Here is a 16,500-nt window from a genome sequence, read left to right as displayed (position 1 = left end):
GTTGCTGGGGGTGCACAGCCGTTCCCTTCTGCTCTTTGTGCTTGGGAGACTTGGAAGCGCAGCTGAGAGGAGGAATTCATCTTCTGTGTTCAGTGGCTGCACAGTTGTGAACTAAAATTCTGTGCAAGCTCAGTAGAATTTAATACAAACCTCTTAAACCCTGCAGCAAGACACTCCAGACTCTGTTTGGCAGTGCCTTAACTGATACCTGATATGCCTCCCTACGTTGTTAAAAATGAAACAGGCTGCATAATTTTCTTTTAAAGAATAAGTAACATAAGTAGAAGCACTGACATGTAAAATGGATTTTCCAGTGCTAGCAGCCAATTTTGATACTTGCATGTCAGTAACTTACAAGATTTTTCACAGCAATTAATGAAAAAAGAGAGCAGAACACAACCAAATTCAAAATAACTCTGTGCTGGGAAACACCTTGTTTGTGTGGTTACCTGGAATAATCAAAGCTGGTGTTGGTTGTTAGTGAACTTCTCCTCCTGTGTCCCTTCACAAAGGTGAAGCACAGAACGGAGGACGTGTGACCTTGATGTGTTTTGCTGAAAAGAAAATGAACTTCTAAGCATTTTTTTTTTGTGTTCTTTGAACTGAATATGCTGTTTGTTGCTGGAAATCTTTATTAATTATAAAAGATAACTTTGGGATGGGATAAGATCTGAGATGCCTTTAATTTTTAGAGCTAAGCATTATTTCCTTTGTTTCAGAATGCAGAAATCTACAAGCTGACATCTGAGCAGTACCAGGAGGCAGCCACCAAGGCAGAGGAGTGGATAAAGTGAGGAGCCATTTTTGTTCTTTTCAGCAGTTCCAGTTGCATTTCATAATGTTCTGCCTGTAGCCTCTGGATAGTCCTGTATATGGAGTGTGAAGTTACCTCCTGTCAGGTATTTAGGGGGCTGGGGAGCTGTAAGGTAGCATCCTCTCTTTCTGTGCCAGGCTTGACAGATTTTAGTATAAATCCATTAGATGTTGCAAGGGAGAAGGAGGGAGAAGACATGGACTTAGAAAATTCACATCAAATGGGAATATTTACTAGAGTTTCCAAAATTGCAATAAACCATGTTTTTTCTGTTCAAACTTTGACCCAATATATTTCACATACACAGTGAAGCGTTGAGCTATTGCATGCGAGTAGGAAGGATGACTTCACTTCTAATGTTTTCATTGTCCAGGGGAAAAAAAGTAAGCAGCCTGAATCTTAGCCCTGTAAATTTCAACCAAAATCGTATTGTAATTATCATGAATGTTTTCTTAGAATAGATGCAGTGACTCTTTTCTGACCTTTTTTATTGGCCTTGCCACAATTAGCAGACCTTTAGTGTTGTCTTTGTACCATGAGTGTATTTAGCATCTAAATTCCATTTGAGTTTGCCAGCAGTGTTATACAGCTTATTGTTCCACATGCACTAACAGCTGTCCAAGAAAAAAAAAAATATTTTCTGTAATTCTTTAATATTAATGAGTCCGAAGCAATTACACTGTCAAGACCAGCACTCGGATCTCAGTTGGGTAACCAGTTGGCCAACATGCACTAAACTGGAGTAGCAGCATATGTAGTCCAGTTGGGTCCAGTCCAGACTGTATGATACTTAATTGCATAAATAGATAATATAGTAGTGGTGAATATGTTAGTGAAGTGTGCAGTCTATTGTGTTGTCTTTATTTAAAATTATGTTTGGTTGCCAAAGCATCACATAGTAATTCCACATTTTTGTTTGGATAGTCAAGCAATAAGTGGCTAAAGAAGTCAAAACAAGGCAGCTAACACATCGTGTGCATTTTCACGCACTTTTCCATGGTAGAATTCTAAAGTCTGTTTTAAATAAAATTTAAAAAAATCATAGAACAAAGTTCTTGACGGTCTTTGATCAGTTCTGTATTTTCTTAGATTTGCTTCTGCAGATGTGCTAACAGTTGTTGGGAACACGTGTAGCAATGATATATACTTTGACTTTGTAAAGGGATCAATTGGGGCCTTGGGTCCTGTTCTTTACTTGCTGTTGCAGACTGTAACTAACCTATTTTTCACAGTTGTCTTAAGGATGGTTCCTGAGGTTTCAGTTTCATTTGGTGTCTTCTGTTTCTTGTGGAGATGAAGGCTGGTGATGTAGGAAACTCGGGAATGTAACCATTTCTCATAAAGATTAGTGGCTGCGACTAATGCAAATGTTAATGACTTCTCTTTCAAGATTCAGAAAATGTGTTTATGGTCTCTTAGGGGTTCCTTTCCCTTTTCTATGAGCCTTCATTATGTGCCAGTCCCTAGGTTTACTGTACAGTGCCCTTCAATTTGAAGGCCCTATGAAGTCGGGCTCCGTCATATAGGGGCAGCGTCCTTAGGCTGTCTGCCTTGCCACCAAAAGACACACCTGCCCTAATGTGAATATGTGTGAAAAGATAAGGTCGCTGGGGGTATCTTGAGAAGGGACAAGGTGTGGCACTAGTGAAACTGAGGGAGAAGGTGAGCATTATGCTTTTTATTTCTTTATGGTAGAAATTGTCAGAGATGTCTAGGATTGCAGAGAGCCTCATGTTGATTAATGATGCGCTTCGATATAATTGTCTGTACAGAAAGAACCGTTGCTTGTCCCCATGAGCCTGCAGTGTACATGTCTCTTACAGAAGTATGCGGTGATCCTTTTGGGGATTGTTGCCTTGGTGTACAACATGCTGTACAAACACTCTGAAAGAGTGCACATGGCTCATGTGGGTGATGATAAGGCTGGGGCAGGGTCAGGGAAACTTCCTTATTACATTAGCATTCATGCTTAACTGGTAGGACTTGGAAGTCTGCATGTCATGAGGTCTTGTTAGGTGTTGTACGTCCAAGTCTTTCTACAGCATGTTTGTAGTAATAAATTACAAGATCCTGTGAATACAGTGGAAAGAATTGTTTGTTCATCCTGTTTTGCGCTTTCACATTAGACATACAAGCACAATAAACGCTAAGATAGGTAAGACTGATTTATGCAGGTCTAGTAGCTTGGTTGGCAGGAATAAACTGACACTCCAGCAAAATTATATGAACTGGAATATAGCCAACGTATGAATGAAGTGCAGGTCTGCCTGCTTTCAGGCTGCGACAGCTCCTGTAACGAAAGGAAAGCAGGAGTCGCACTTTCTCCATCTGCAGAGGAAAGTGCATCTGCTACACATTGTGTCTCTTCCCTAGCTTATATCATCCCCATTAAGCTGAACTTTCTGACCCGCCCCTGCCATTTGTGCCTTGTGAGACCAATCTACCTTATATTTCTTCGGCTGCTGTGTATCAGCATAGCTGGTGGATGAAGAGGGGGGTAGAGCTGGGGCTGTTTCCACAGTGAGTTCCCTGGTTTTTGGAGTCCATGTTGAAGGAAAGATAAGAAATATCTGAAACAAAAAAAACCCCAGTGTTGACATTTATTGACTTTTGTAATTCTCTTATCGACACCTGCAGCTTTGCACAAGTGGTCGAGTGTTCCACGGACTATTTCCTCCACTTAGTGATTATCAAGCATTGCAGGATTTAGGAATATTTTACAAGCTTTCCAGCAGTGACCCTTCACAGCATGCCTGCGAGGTAGGCAGGTAAACCTTCCTGTCTCCCTTTGTGTAGAAGCAGCAGTGAAGTACTTAGTGCTGAGCTTCGTATTAAATCACTGACACACGCAGTCATTAGCTCTTGGTTTCTACTTCAAGGCAGCACCCTAGGCTTGACGGCTGTGTGGCCTGGCTTGTGCAATGGACTTTGTTCCTCATCTCTTCACCTGAACTCAACCTTCTGTCCCTGCATTCCTCCTACCACAGTGTCTCCTTCGTTTTTTTTGGGAAGAAGGAAGAAGACGAAACAACAAGAAAAAGAAGATCCTAGCAACAAGAAACCATCAAGCACAGCTTTCAGCACCTTAAGCATCTTGCCCTTGTTGCTTACGTGCTGTGGTGAGTTGGACAGTTGCCACTAGCGTACTGTCTCAATAATGTTGTTATAATTGGTGCGTTATTATTTTTCTCCTTTGTTAACTAACAGAATTAAAGTCTGGGGACCTAGAACTCTTTTCCTCTTTCCTTCCCTGTTTAGCAAACTGTGCACATCAGTAACCACCCACAAAGGAAGCAGCGTGTAAATAAAAAGCCAGTGCTCCCCGCCCTTCACTTCATTCCACATCCTTTTCTCAGTGTTCATAGAGCCATGACTCAGACTGGGTTTAGAGAAGACAACTTGCTAATCCCCTCCCCGCTACAGAAAATAAAATGGCATTTCATTCCAAGCTCTATTAATGCGCTCGCTCCGGGGATAAAGCAGCACTCCCAAAAGGCTGTGGCCAAATTTTTTTTCTCTTGCGTTGTCTTTGTCGTCTTTTGAGTGTTACATTTAGATTAGCTTCTGAGGATTAAATGTTATTACAGTCCCTGAATCTGTTAAGGGGAAGGAAAAAAACATCAGTAAAGAGGTTATGGCTTAGTGCAGGCACTCTAGATTTATCCTCAAAATGCTGTTTTTGTAAAAAATTGATTTATTTTCTTTTGTGAAGGTTGTCTTATCACAATTTTATTTTATATTTGTAGTTGTTAAATTTGCATGCAAGAATTGGCATGGGTGGGGATGTGACTCTGAAAGGTAAAGCTGCAGGAGTAGGGTGAGGGGATTAGGAAGCTGTTAAAAGATAAAAATTTTCTGAAGCTGAGTTTCCCTCTGAGATCTCCTTATAGTGTGCAGAACTGTTTCTGAAGCTGCTTACTGATGGCTGTGCTGCTTTGCATGTTGTGCTGAGAAGACCACGTATGCTTTGTGCTGTTAGCAAGGGGTGCATAAAGAATGTTGGTATCTTCTACTGATAGAGATCAGCCTTGAATCCAAGGCAGTTTTCCAATGGAGAAACTGCCAAAGAGATTTACTTCATATGGGACTTAGTATCTAGGAGTTCCATTTAGTGGTCCTAAGATCTTTAAACTTAATGGATGTGAGTATTTAAGGTGATTACGTTAGAGCAACTGGCGAGTCATAAGTATCCTCCTGGGTTGAAGGTGGAGTGGAGAACCACACTGACTCAGTGTGGGTAGGGGAGAAAGTTCATAGATGGACTGTCTGCTGGGAATGGGGAATTTATGGCTTGCTTTCAGTACTCATGGAAATGAAGGCTTTATTGAATTGCACAAAATTTTATGAGGCTGATGGCCTCTTAGTTAAAATGGCAACACTAGCTGGGACCTAGAGGGAACTGCTTTTTCTTTTTTTTTTTTTTTCCCCTTGTTTGCATAGATCTGGAAAGTTTATAACATAGTTATGTGGTGATACTTGAGTTTATTAATGTTGAAATCTACTATGAGGCCTCAGCTATTTCAACAGGGAGCTCTGAAACAGTTATTATGTGGACAGTCATGAAGCCCAAGGAGAAGAAGGGTAAAGACATCATAGTTTTCAAACAAAATTGCTTTGGGATTTCTCCTATCATTAGATTAGATAAATGATTAATTCAGTGTTGAAATTAAGAGCCTCTGCAATAGGGATTTAAGAGTTTTCAGGAATAAAAGACTGATTACCACAGGGAGCTCATCCCTAGCCTTATATCAACACAGTGCATTTTGTGCTCTTCAATGATGATACCTTTACAAAAAAATGGTTTGGCTCCCTCCCAGTCCTGTTCTTCCTTCAGTGCTTGGTTTGTATTAGTTGCTCCTAGTTCTGCTGAGTCTGTTTCATGTAATCTTTAAATAGAGAAGAGTTATTAGCCAAAGCTTTGCTGTTTCTCATGTTTACAAAGTTGCTCTTAGTCGGAAATTGGAATATTGCTTTAGGAGACTATAACATATGAGTTATTTTAAAAGGTGGTAACAGAGTAGATGGGTCATTTTTGACTTTGTGTCATTTTATATGGTGTGAATTCCCTGATATTTGGGAAGCAAAACTGACGGTGATTTTCACTCATTTATGTTGACATGTAAACATTTTCCTTCATGAATTCCAGAATCCCCGGTGTTAAGAAACTGTGTGTACCTCTCCCATTGATTTTCAAGCAAGGTGTGTCCCTCTGCTACTGTAGGAATACGGTATGCGGTAATGAAAGTCCAATATTTTGTAATGGAATTGTGTAATGTTCCAGTAGAGCCAGATTATTCTTTTTTGAACCAAATTTTAATTCTTAAAAATATCTTAAATTGTATGCTTTACCCAAGTCCCTGAATCTTCTTTCTGAAATTCGGTTCTTGGGGACTGCTAAGATGATGGTTCTCAGTAAGGCTTCCGTTTTGCCCAGTTAGTAAAATGATGTTCTAATCTAGTGTTCACAGTATCATCTTTCCTCCCATGCATGATGAGGGATGACTAATAAATCAGTCCAATGAACTGAGATTGCAGTTCTGTTAGTGCTGAAAAACTGGTGTAAAATATTAATATATCTTTTCAAAATTGCAAGAGCGTTTTCTTCAAAAGTACATTGCTAGATCTTGGGAATTTATAAAATGAGACCTGAATAGCAAAGACTGGAATAGCACAGGAAAAGGTGCCAAAGACTCCATGTAGCCTATTAGGGATGTTTCTATTGCTATCGATTTTTGCATGGAAAGCACTTGTATTCTGTAGTAATGTTGCCATTAGAAAACCCTTAGATCAGGATTTGTTGGCAGGCCAAATCCAGATTGTTTTCAAAAGAATGGATATTTCTGCAGCTGTTAAAACAAACCTCGGACATACTGTGGGCATCAGAGTACGTGAAATATTTCACTTCAAAGCTCTATTTCAGGGAGAATGCAGTGAAAATAGAAGCAGAATCTCTGCTTTCAGATTGGGACTCGCATATTGGGTGTCACTGCGTATTGTGGTGGAAGCAAGGTTTCTCCAGGTTTCATAGTATTTCATTATAATGACAGATCCACACCAAAGTCCAGAACTTCTTGTGCCTTTGGCTCCCCTGCTTTGGCTTGAGTTGGGGAAGGTATGATGAATATTAATTAATGACCCAGCTCAGCTTATACCCTGCTGTGTTTTTCTCCCTTTGTCTTCCAGTATGTGTTGTATAGTGTGCTGGTGGTAGTGGCACAGGGTTGATTTGTAGAGGATTGAGGTTAAAATTGTCTGGGGAAGCTTTCCAAAAAGAGTGGTGAATTAAAGATGTCAGAAGCAATAATGCCTGAGAAACCACTTGTTACCAGTGAATTAATGACTTGTTTGCTAATTAGCAGCCTAAGGCAAAGTTGAGGTAACACTCCTAACAATCTGGTCATTAATTCAGTAGCAACTGATTTCAAGGGCAATGTTGATATTTTGAACAGTAATTGTATTTCTGATTCTGGATTATACATGCTGTGCAAAGTGTGTTTACTTACTATTGAGTCAGAGTCTCCTCCTGGAGTGATGGAGGGATGATAGGAGAGACCAAAGGCAAGTACTAGTGGGGAGAATTTCAGGAATTTGAGAGAAACGGTTTGTTCTGTAGGTTGGACCTTCTGTATCTCCACTTTCTGAGCAAATAAGGACTGTGGTAGGACAGCTGTGGACGCCTTCCATTGTTCCATCTGTGTTTGTTGTTGGCTGTTGAGAGACTGAAGTCCTTTCCTCCCTTATGAAGGGAAAGAAAAAACATCTCTGCCATCAGACCAGGCTTTGATGACTTTGTTTGGGATGATTTTGATAGTTCATGAAGTTACTCTGATAAAATAGCTTTCCAGGCTATGGGGTCCCATCACCTTTTGGAGTCTTGAGAGGAAACTCAGCCTACTATGAGAGGACCTTGCTGGGACTGGTTCTTGGTTCCTACCTTTTTCTTTTTCTTGTTAGTCCTGGAAGTCTCTCTTGCCTGCCCAAGACATACACATACTGCAGCAACCTCAAGTGTAACAACCTTGGCCCAGAGAAGTGGCATTTGGAGGACAGGAGCAGTTGCTTGTTCAGGGATGAATATTGTCTCTTTGGAGAGAACTTGTCAGTGTTGTGCTGACTGTATGTCACTAACAGCACAATGGAGCGGCCTCAAGCAGGTGTGGGTCTCATTAACTCACCTGAGACATTTCCTGTGCTCTTCTCCAAAATTAAAGTGGTTTTATCTATATTATTTTCTATAAGGATTTTTTCAATTCTTTGAGGACTTAACTGAAATTATAATATTTATTTTAAAAAAAGAGAAAAGAACAAAAATCCTCTCCTCCCCTCCCAAACCAGACTTCAAGGCTTTATGTGTGCTCTTTGAAAGCACTATTATTGATATTCTCTGGGGGATGAGTAGCTGCTTAATGGGGATCTTGCTGAGTCAGTACTCGGCAAATTGCACAGCATGGTAAAAGAGGGCACTGTGGGTTTGAAGATCAGAGCATGTGGGCAGAAGCAAGGGGATTTTTTAATAAAGTGAATGTTTAGCTTCAGATCCCACCTGAACTTTAATGCTGGCAGCTTCATTCTCCTTTCAAAGTTTGTTTTCACGTCTTAAGCAGGCTATGATGTTCTATCTGTGCAAAATATATTAGTGGATTCATATTTTTGTCCATCACTGATGTCCCTTTGTGTAGTCTGCTATAAATTGTAGGAAGGCAGTACAGTGCTAAGTGGCAGTTTAGAAAAGAAACTGCTGTTCAAATCAGTGGCCAGAGTTTTGTTTTAAAAAGAACATTTAGTTGGTCTGACATCATTACGAGATCATCTCACGGAGGGAAAATATACTCAACCTGTCTGTCCCTCATGGCTTGCGGTTATGTGAAATCAGCGTATCACATCTTCAGTTACTTTATTTGGAATATTTTTTGGGGAGGAGTTTAATAGACCAAGAATTTAGGCCCAGGATTCTTCCAGCAGGCAGTTCCCCAGCTAACCCCCAGACTTTATAGCCCTACCACAGCTCCTGTATTCTTAGGGCCAGTGCTTTATGTATTCTGTAAGCTGCATCCCCTTCCTAACAGAGATCTTAACTAGTTTTAGATGTTGGGGTTTTTTTTTTATCTGAAGAAAGAAAATCCCTATTCGGGTCACTTGTTGGGCTGTGTGTTGTTTTCAGATTCAGTTATTGCTTGCTATATTGCTTTTCTGCCTTGTGGGAGCTGAGCCAGCTTCCTTTCTGATTCAGAGAACTCCTTCCAGCAACAAGATTCTGACTCATTCCTGCTTGGTTTCCAGAGACCGTTTTGCTGCTAACTTTAGGCTCTTCGTCTTTGCTACTCAACTTTTAGTAGCTCGGCATCTTTGGAAAAAATGGTGCATGGCTTTGTGGGCAGAAGATCCAGTTCTGTTAACTTCTGTATCTCTTGGCAAGTGAGGGAAGAGGCAGTAGTTTTCCTTCCATCTTCCAAACTGGCAGTTTCTCATAACTCAGTATTCTGCTATCATAATCAGTAAAGAATTTACATCCAAATGTACACTGGAATTATCCACTTGTGGGGAAAAGTCTCTCATTATTCCAAACCACTTGCCATCTGCCACATAGAATGCTAATACAGATGATTAGTTAGTACATTTTCAGTTTCAGTAGGATAGGAATTGTTTGGCTTTTGTAATTTTTTTTTACTGTATTTTACATATTGCTACGTTCTTCTTCCCCCAAAGACCCATAACCCATCACCAAAACTCCTGTACCTGCAGCTTGTGGAGTGCTAAGGAAGCCAGTTGAATTTGAAACTGCACTTGGCAAAGTGCTGTAAAGTATAAATTGAAGTCTTTTAGGACGACCCATTAGTCAGATGCAAAATGACTGCTTGAGTGTGAGGATAAAGCATATAGGAGGATGGAAGAGTTTGTGATACATTGGAGTAAGGTGGAGGGCTGGAACGAGCACTGGGTGGGTCACACAATCTCTGCATCAGTTTCATCACTGAAATGGAGAGGTGGTGGTTGGAATTCCAAAATTAGAGGTTGTTAAAGAGAACTGGGAAATTTAGTTACTGTCCACTGCAATCTGTATGTTTTAGAGTCTGGGTTTTGGGGTATATTTTTGTGTGAAGAAAACGTCTTTGGGTCAGGCTGTTTTCACTGAATGCGGTGACACAACGAGTTGCTGACACTTGAGATTTGGACATTTGTGTTAACTTTTGTTCTCAGTGATTGAATCTAATTACTTACACAAGGGAAGATTTCAGAACAGCTTCTGTGTATCTGTGATTGGAAGGAAAGGAGGTATCTGTCCTGGAAAGGACAAGGGTGCACTGAGTGCACAAATTGCAGTGGGGAATTATGTGGCAGCTTCAAACAAGCTGTCAAAACAAGAGTGAAGATTGGGAAGTATTTGAGTGACAGTTTTTGTAGGATCACAGAGTCATCCAGAAACTCAAATATGCATTCGTTAAGCACTTCCATGAACAAGGTAAGGAGAAAGAGAATTGGGTGACCTGTTGTTGAAATGCAGCTGTCAAGGGGGAGAAAGAGAGGGGGGAAGTAGCACAGCATGCAGTAGTGTGCTACAGACAATGTAAAAACTTGTATGGAAGGATTTAGAAAAGCAGGAATGCAACTGCTTCAGCTGAGATTTGGAGGTAATGCCCCTGTTCTCATTAAAATTGGCATGAGCTTTCACCTTTTCTTTTAGTCCATCCTCTCTTACTCTACACAGTGTTACTTCTGCAAACCTTGTATGCCATCCAGATCAGTGGCAAAGCCTGATGAGCAGTGTTTTGAATACACGAGGCTGATCAGAAATATTTCCTTCCTGATCGCATTAGTTTATCCTCATGAGGCATGCAGTTTGTTTACACTGTGCTAGGCTATGTAGCTTAAATATTACTGAATTTTTAGTAGATATTTGGATAATCTGTTAAGCTTCTTCCATCTCTTATTTCTCTTCTCTTGCCAAGCAGCTGCAATGTGACTCTTCCCTCTTTTGTTCAAGCCGTGTTGTCAAGCTGATGTGCAGGATCAGGGAATCCCATAGGTTGTAGTGAGGCCGTAGTGTTTGTTTTGTGATAGTGCAACATTCTGCACCTTGTGCTGAAAGTTAGCTTTGCTGGCTGTTCTGTGCTGATGAGTTTGTTGTATGAGAATGAAAAGCTTCAATTGTGTTTAAAAATTTTCTGCTGTAAATGTCAAGGATGTTATAATGAGAGAGGATGGAACCTTTTTATGTGCTGTGTATTGCATCTGCCTGGAATTATTTTTCTGACATGTTAAAGAGAAGCCATCAGAGCCAACTGCTACCCAAGGGAGAATGCAGTTTTACAGGTCAGTTAACCACTTAGCGGTTTTTATATATGTATGGTACGGCATGGCATCACACCACATTTATGTGACTAAAACATCACTGAGCATAGTCTGAAACGTATGTAATGTACCCTGGATATAAAAATGTGCTAACCATCTATATGACACGTCTCTGATTCCTTCCTGATGGACAGAAGCTGCTGTGGCGAGCCCTGGGTTTTGCTCGCAGTGCTACCCATGTACCTCATTGCTGACCTCTGAGGCTTGTCTGCACTGTAGTCACAGTGGTGACTAAGTTAGTTCAGACATGGTCTTAGTCAAATAATGCAGAACCCCCCCCCCAACTAATCCAATTGGATTTTGCAACCGACAGGAAATTCCAGATTGCTACCCTATTTAGGTTGCTGCTTGCAGGTACATACTGCTGCTCTCAAATTTGCTTACATGAGGGACCCTGTGTGTCTTTATTTTTCACTTTCTTAGCAGACATATCTTCATGTCTAGGGTTAGGTACCATCAGTCTCTGTCTCAAATTTTTTCCTTGGCCTGAATGATTTCCCCAGAATAAAAGGTAAAAAGAGGATCTTGCTCTTAATTCCATGAGCAATTACTGTTCTACCTAGTAAAGCCAAGTGATGGTGGGATACTCAGAGTGGAGTTACTGATTTTGCACTAGGCTGAAGAGCTCCTGAGTTCTAAAGCGTTGATGTTTTATCTCAGCTTGGCTAGTCTGATTTTTCACCTGTGTGGAAGGACTGGCAAATACATACACATCTTCCAGCTTTCTCTAGCTTACCAATACCGAGTCCGTAGTTGTTCTTCCAAAAATGGACCTTAACAGCAGCAGTGAGCTAGTAGGCATTGTGCTCTGTTTGAAACCTGGTGCCTAGGGGGCCTGTATCCTGATGATACTGTCTTAATCGCTTCTTGTGGTAAGTTTGTGGGTTTGTCTTTGGGAGCTGTGTTGCTTCTTGATTAATTGATGGACATTCAGACCAGCACTCTTCCTACTAGCACAGAACTTATGATGGAAATTCTTGAAGAACCTTGTTTTAACCTCCCAGATGTTTAGCAGTTCTTCACAGGGTTTATATCTGTGTAGAAATGAATTCGCCAAGACAAATGAATGCAGTTATTGGCTGGAGCAGCCATTACCTGCTGCTATTGAACAGTTAGGAGAGGGTTAAGAAGAAAACCTCTTCTGAGCCTCTACATTGGCCCTGACTAAGATGAATGTCTAATTCACTCCCAGCGTCCTTACTGCTGCCAGTAATAAAAAGCTTGCTTCACATATTCACCCCACTGCAGACGTTTCTCTTAAATTAAATATCAAGAGGACATATAATAGCACGATTCCACGCCAAGCCAATATTATCAGATTGATGTCAGCAGTGATAATAGAAGAAGGATAAGTTGATGAGATTTCATTTATTAAATAAAGTAAAGGGAATATGCAGTGATAGAAAGGATTTGGTAACTCTCAGTGTGTCAAAATGCGGCACGATCATGCTCATTCTGTCATACCTCAAGGGAGAGCAGAAAGAAAGATGCCCTTTGTTTCATTTTAAGAAAACCTCTCCCTTCTTTTCCAGGCAAAGACCTGATTTAGATCTTTCCATGGGAGGGGGAGAGGAAGATCTGAAATCGTGGATTTCATGTGTACGTAGCCTTCCTTCCCATTGAATGCTGGGGAGGCAAAGGTTTCTTTCTCCACTGTGGTGGTGGAGACACTGCTAATTACTTTTATTTCTTTCCTTTTTTACACTTGTTATCTTTTCTACTTTCTCATTCCTTTAAACAGATGAGAGCATGTGTTATTGGTTTAATCTTTCATATTCTGCATGTTCTGCATTTATTTCCAAGGTATTTTCAGAGCTAATCTCTCATACTTGCCTGTCCATGGGTATTGTGCTAACCCCTCCCAGCCTAACCTTTCTCTCTTGCCTTTTTCCTAGCTGCTGTAAATGAGCTTCTCAAAACAGTTTTGGTAATAACAGTAGCAATCACAACACGTTTTATTTTAGACAGAGGCTAATTGTTTGCCTTTTTTTTGGTGGTAGTATATTATGCTTAAAACTGACCCGTTTTAGAAGAAAGGTCAAAGCATACTAGTCTTATGCTCTTTATGCATTCAAACCTCATCCTCGTCCCTACTCTGCTGTATTCCTTCCCCCTCATTGTTTAAGAAATAATAATAAAATCCCTCAGACAATGAGACGTTTACCTAGAACAGTGTAGTGGAGTGTCCGGAAGATTAATTTTTCCAAGGGTTAGTTAGTGCCAACAGCCTTGAGCTTGGCTGAGGTTGAAGGAAGATAGCTAATGAAGGTCTGCCTCCGTTGGAAGTCTGTGTCATTGCTTTCAACAGAGGTGTTTGTAGTTAGATCCTGCTGGTCTCCATCACATTTTTCATGTTTAATTCCTTTTCCTTGCAGATATGTAACTGTCAGGTGCAACTGGTGCAGAAATATTGCAAACTGAAGTTGAGAGACTTAGAGTGAGCAGGAAAGTGTCATCCCTTTGAGTCAGATAGGACAGGAGTAGCGATTGCTGTGCTGGGAGGAAAGCTCTTCAAGCGCTTGTTCACCAAAGCAGTTCACATCCCCTTCCTCAGTCCAAATGGGTACCAGAACTAGCTTGCTAGCCATGGGTGACTTACGTACACTGGGACTCTGCAGGATACGCTTCCTTATCATTTACTGCTTGTCCCTTCGTTTTGTAGATCACCCTGTATGATGGGACACAGTGACAGTTATCTCCTGAGCACTGCTAGCTTCCTGCTCCAAAGTGAAGTGTCTCAGCAGGATTTAACTGGTTCTGTTGAATTGCCAGTTCATTTGCACTAATGTATTGTTTTGTGTGAGTTGTATTGATTATTACCTTAACCAACTTTGTGTTATGTTAATTACTTTCTCTAAATTTGTTTTGAGAAGCCGGTGCAATTGATGCACAACCAGAGTTTGAGGTTTTATTTTGAAGAAATAAAATAATATTCTTGTTATGATTCTGGGTACATGGTGCCCAGTAAATCTGCTCTTCGATGAGGGTAGTGGCATGTATGAATGCTGAATTAGGTACTTGCTGGGGGATGCGGGCCATTCTGAGCTAATTTTTCCCTTGCTCTGGTAGGGTTTGGGTGTCAAAACTCACTCAGTGTCTTCTTAGCCCATGGATGAGTCCTACCTTTACATTTACTGCAGACAATGAAGACTGGTGCTGGAGGAGGGATAGTAAGGGAACAGACAAAAAAAGGTGCCATTTGTACAGCTCTCCATGCTGACAATGTCAGCTTCAAACATTCATCCAAATATTTCTGAGGTGTTTGTCTCGTGCTGTTCGATTCAGATTAATACAGGCTGGTTTGTGGCGTGCTGTACCTTTTAGCTTTTCCAGCTCTGCATGAAAATTACAAAATGCCCTTCAGTTTAACTTGGCTGAGTTTAAAAAACCTAATTTTAAAAGTCTTAACTTTTTCAATGAATTGAGGGATTTGGTGGTATTTCCTGACCTGGTATTGTTTGGTATCGTTTCCACAGTCTCACTGATTTGATTAGAGTGATATTAAAGTTAGTGACAAAGCAAAATGCCAACATTATGAGTTTCTGAAGCTCTCCCTGTGTTCTTTTCTATTCCAAAATTTGAAGATTTTTTAGATTGTGGATTTTTAGAGGCTTTAAAGGTGATTTTGCAGTAGAATGTAGTAATTGGAAAAGCACACTAGCCTGTAGGGGCTGTGCATGGAATAAGTTCCTTCTAAAAGCTGTAAGATTAACAAAGAGGTGGAAAAAGAAATCTCTGTAGTATCTTTTGTGCTTTCTGATCCAAACCTCTATATTTTACAGTGAGGCTGTCATACTGTTAGTGATAAATTCTTAGTGCATCCATGTATGTTGTCAGTAGGGCTGAGGACTGAAGAAGCAGCATTTGGAATAAGTCTCAACCAGGCTATTTTGATGGAGCAGCCAGGTTGCTGACGTGGAGAGGACAGGCTTTTTTTCTTTTTTTCCCTCCTTTGGCCCTTCCACTTCCCTTCCTAAGCACCTTATGAAAATGAGCATGATATGGAACCTCATATCTGAGTTCTCCAATGGCTTTTTGAAGATCTTGTTTTAAGATTTCATGTTTCTTAGGAATCTATTCCACCTGAGAGAATGAGACATGCCCAGGAATAGGTCATGAGTTCCTCCTGCCTTGTTACTGAAGCCCTGTTGCTGAACGAGTGCCTGTTTTTGTTACTGTGGAAATGAATACATCATAGCATGGCACTAATGCCTGCTTGTAGCATCAAGTCCTTTGGAAGGAAGAGATGCTTTTGGTATTTGTGTACAGATCTCTCCAAGCATATTGGGGCAGAAAATGCAAGGAATTAAATGGATTTATGCTTTAGCAGGTGATGTGAGGATTGCTACACCTAAACATATGTTCTCTTGTTCTCTGGTAAAACATACCATGGCAGTTGTGCTGCAGATTCCTGCAATTTGTGTCTGCCTGTCTGTACAGCTGATGACAGTCATTACTGTGTTTGTGCCATTGTTACTGATATTGTTTTACAACGACCTTCCCCTTTATTGGTACTGTTGCTGATGATGTGCCATATGTACACATGCACATTAGAGTATAAGAACATCATCCCTAATTGTTCTTGGGTAGCTGTCAATGCCACTTACGGGGTATGAGTACTAATTGCTTCAGAAATACAAAGAAACAGAAATCTGATCTTGCTATTATTCTGTTTTTTCTAGTCACTAGGGGAGAATTGCAGTGCTTCCAACAACGCTGGATGTTTGGTGTTTAAGTAGATGAGAATTCAGTAGATCGAGGCAGCTTATTCAACAAGTCTGGTCGGTTCCTTGTCAGACTGTTACAGATCTAGTGCAGGCCCCACCCGGGTTCCTGAGTTCTGCCAGAAATTTCCAATGTCAGTTGGGGAAATAACTGAATCTCTTGGAAGAGTTTTTTTCCCTCCTGATTGCAGAAGAGAAGCAATGTTTTAACTAAGGTTGAAATAGCCTTCCACACTACCCTCGAAAGAACTTGCAACTTCTTTGTGCTGAGTACTCTGGATTTTTCAGCTGAAAGACACTGCTGGTCATTTGACCTATTTTGGTGATTGCTGCTCCCACCAGTTTCTCTATTTTTTTAGGGCTAGATGACTCCAGGACAAGATTAGTATGTGTGTCACTGGTAAAGTGGTAGTAAGTGGGTGAAAACTCCTCTTCACACATCTTCCTGTGCTTGTTTTCCTTGCAGGAGGAGGAATACTGATCCTGTCTGTGCAAGCTTGCAGTCTGAAATTCTGAAGTGCTACCAAGAAAACAAACATGAAGTGCTCAAATGCTCGGAGCTGGCTAAGAAATATCAGCGCTGTGTTAGTGCAGCTCAAAAGGTAACAAAAG

General features: G+C 40.8%; 1 protein-coding gene across 2 annotated transcripts in view; it reads left to right on the top strand.

Moving 5' to 3' along the window:
- CHCHD6 (coiled-coil-helix-coiled-coil-helix domain containing 6) overlaps window positions 1-16,500 on the top strand; it is a 110,604-nt gene that overhangs the window by 56,064 nt on the left and 38,040 nt on the right. For both annotated transcript variants that reach the window (XM_069865725.1, XM_069865724.1), the window contains 2 exons: window positions 720-790; window positions 16,355-16,490. In XM_069865725.1, the coding sequence (XP_069721826.1) occupies window positions 720-790; window positions 16,355-16,490 (207 nt within the window). The remainder of the gene's footprint in view (window positions 1-719; window positions 791-16,354; window positions 16,491-16,500) is intronic.

The sequence above is a fragment of the Phaenicophaeus curvirostris genome, chromosome 11 (genome assembly GCF_032191515.1).
Source record: "Phaenicophaeus curvirostris isolate KB17595 chromosome 11, BPBGC_Pcur_1.0, whole genome shotgun sequence".
Classification (NCBI taxonomy): Eukaryota; Metazoa; Chordata; class Aves; order Cuculiformes; family Cuculidae; genus Phaenicophaeus; species Phaenicophaeus curvirostris.
The sequence above is the reverse complement of the archived record's forward strand: the minus strand, read 5'-3'. Positions and strand labels throughout refer to the sequence as shown.